At 46.3% G+C, this 3,026-nt stretch overlaps 1 protein-coding gene across 1 annotated transcript; it reads right to left on the bottom strand.

Annotated features, from left to right (window-relative positions):
- Positions 1 to 1,037: 1,037 nt before the first annotated feature.
- Positions 1,038 to 2,547, bottom strand: LOC137633647 (uncharacterized). The gene is given in 3 exon segments (XM_068365898.1): positions 1,038 to 1,748; positions 1,750 to 2,264; positions 2,440 to 2,547. Coding segments are annotated over 3 exon segments (1,299 nt in total). The 3' UTR covers positions 1,038 to 1,072.
- Between the last annotated feature and the right edge of the window lie 479 nt (positions 2,548 to 3,026).

Below are 3,026 nucleotides of genomic sequence, written 5' to 3'. Positions count from 1 at the left end.
AAGTACTGTATTCGGTTAACGTAACATACACAGAAGGGGAGGTCCCCAAAGATGCCTTCCATAGGGTGTTGAAAAGTGGCCCCAGTATTATGAAGGTCAAAACAGGAGTAACTGAAGATGTATGTACCAAACGGGGTGGTGTTGGCAATCTACTATGCATATCAGACCCTATGACATACTGTTTTTCGCAAATATCTTTGAGACGAAGACTCGGATCAGCATGGTGCTTTGGCAAAGATTGTTTCACACACTCCGCTAATTTTTGACACTACTGTGCTTTGTCAAATGCTGCTAATTATGGCGTTGACTCTTGACTGTGAAGTCAAAAACCTGCGTGAGCCATTTACACATTCGAACAGGTGAGGCGTGATGTAGTAGTGACGTCCATTCATCCACTAACTCCGCCCCTGCCTTCCCGTACTACCACCATCCCTCCCTTTCCCTCCCTCCTACCCCACTCCTACTCTCTCTTCCCACCCTCTTTCTCCTCCATACCTCCCTTTCCTCTCCCTCAATCCCCCCTTCTCTCTCTCTCTCTCTCTCTCTCTCTCTCTCTCTCTCTCTCTCTCTCTCTCTCTCTCTCTCTCTCTCTCTCTCTCTCTCTCACACATGACTTATTTATAATGGCAGATAACTCGAATGTATATATGTTAAGTATGGTAGGGTGTTTTATGCACGACCCTGATTCCTGTTCCAGCGCAACTTGCTGTTGCTTAATTATTGTATGAGGTTTGTTTGACAATTATTCAACCATTGAAAGTTATACAAGTATGCGACCCTAATACCCATAGGTTACGTTGAACGTATGATGGGATGAAGTATGTAGCTGACGCTTGGTCATTTATAGGAAATCGTGTAAGAGATGGAAAGGAAAAGGGTGGAACTGAAATGGGTATCTGATGCAGAGTAAAAACTTGAAACGAAATTGAAGTGATAAATACAGTATATGAATAATTTATTCTATTGTTAGGAAAAGGCTGCCATATGTTAAAAAGTCATTGCAGACATAAATAGACAGCGAGTATATGATGGCTGGATTAATACTATAAATAACTGACCACATATTTTACTTTTAATATTCACTCTCGAGGTTGATGCAGACGGGATCAACACCTTCTCGTATGTTGTCAGAGGACCAATACTCGTCCTCGAAGGCTCTGGCTCGTCTCACCGCTCCTGCCCACACCTCCTTTGTTGCGCACAGCTTGGCTTCTTGCAGCCTCACTTGTAGATCTGCCCGGGTAAATCTCTGCAAGGTGGAGCGCACATACCGCTTCATGGCGCCCCACACCTGTTCAATGGCGTTAAGCTCGGGATGTGCAGGTGGTAGTCGGACGACTTCATGTCCACATTCACGGATGACATTGTCAACTGTGTACCTTGGTTCTGGTCGGTTCTTCCTGCAGAGTTGAAGAAGCTCCAGGCGTGTGGCGTGGTGCGGGAAGGGGATTATGCGGCTCGCCAGCCAATTCACCAACTCTGCTTTCTTGGTGGCGGTGGTGGTGCAGTGACTTTCCTCCGTCAACTGGCTGTGGTAAGGCGCGTTGTCCAACACCAAAACCGATGGTTCATCTAAGGACGGTAGAAGTTGCAACGTGAGCCAGCGGAGGAATAGAGTGCTGTTCATTTCCCCGTGGTATTTACCGGTTTTGTTTTTTGCAGGGAAGCACAGAAATGAATAATTTACAAAACCGTGTTCTGTGCCACCTGCTACTACCACAAATCACTCCCCTTCTGCAGGTGGCACTAGTAGCAGGCTGGGATGTGTCTACCCACTCCCTGTTGTGCTGCATTCGAGTGGTGAACCATGTCTCATCCACGTATACTACTTGTCTTCCCTCCTTACGATGTCGCTGGAGTGCTCGGAGAGCCCCAACACGGCGACACACAACATCTAGCGACTCCTTCCTTAGGTACGTTTTCCTCTGTGAAATCCCGTAGCGGAATCCCATGTTGTGCAGCACTCGCCACATCGTCATTTCTGAGGTTTCCCCTGGAATAATACTTGCCGTCTTCAAACTCTCAGTCAGGGTGCCAATAGTAAAGGTTTCCTTTGCTGCAAACTTGGCATGGACATGGCGGCAAATTGCACCAACAGTGAAACTGTCAAAAACAGGTGGTGTGGCAGGGGGCAGCGGTGTCACAAGGGGAGTGGCTGTCCCGCATGATGAATCTGGCCGAGAACGTGTGCTTCGCTGAACCAGCAACCGCACTGCATTTGTGGTCATTCCCATGACCTCTGCAACACGATCATAGGGCCTGTTGGGGAAAGGAAATTGGATAAGATAACATGTTCAAAACTATTATGTTGAGATTTTTTTTTTTTACCAGGCAACAATCAAAATAATGTTCCCTTTTATTTTCATAGATAGCTGTGAAAGATATTGACTGGTTCATCTGTAACTATGGAATACAACTTTGATTCATTTCTTAGCTATTCAAACTTATCCTCAGTTTCCTTTCAATATGCTCTTGCTTGAAGATAAGGAAGAGTCGTAGTGCGATGACTCCTTTGCACCCACGCGGACATCGCTGCATGTTGGCCATGGTTGATAGTGATGAAATACTTCTCCACAGGACTTTGCCATCAGCCGTATATCGGCCACACGCCAGTTACTTTCCATGTTACCTTCTGCACTTACCGAATACGGTATAACCGTCAAAGAAGCAAGAACATCGATTACGATTGTTTGCATAAACGATCAAACCTTACTCGGCATATAATTTTTATTAATAGTCATTAATTCGTCATACTTGTCTGGCTTCATATACCGTGTAGCCTCGAGAGAGAGAGAGAGAGAGAGAGAGAGAGAGAGAGAGAGAGAGGGGAAAATGAGGAAGGGGTAAGGGGGGTATGGAGGAGAAAGAGGTAGGGGGATAAGGAGGGTGCCAAGAGGGGAGGAAAAGGAGTAGGGGAAGCCGGGAGTGGAGGTAGTGGGTGGATAGACGTCACAAATACGTCACGCCTCACCTGTTCAAATGTGTAGTAGCTCACGCAGGTTTTTGACTTCACAGTCAAGAGTAAA

The sequence above is a fragment of the Palaemon carinicauda genome, chromosome 43 (genome assembly GCF_036898095.1).
Source record: "Palaemon carinicauda isolate YSFRI2023 chromosome 43, ASM3689809v2, whole genome shotgun sequence".
NCBI classification, from domain to species: domain Eukaryota; kingdom Metazoa; phylum Arthropoda; class Malacostraca; order Decapoda; family Palaemonidae; genus Palaemon; species Palaemon carinicauda.
The sequence above is the reverse complement of the archived record's forward strand: the minus strand, read 5'-3'. Positions and strand labels throughout refer to the sequence as shown.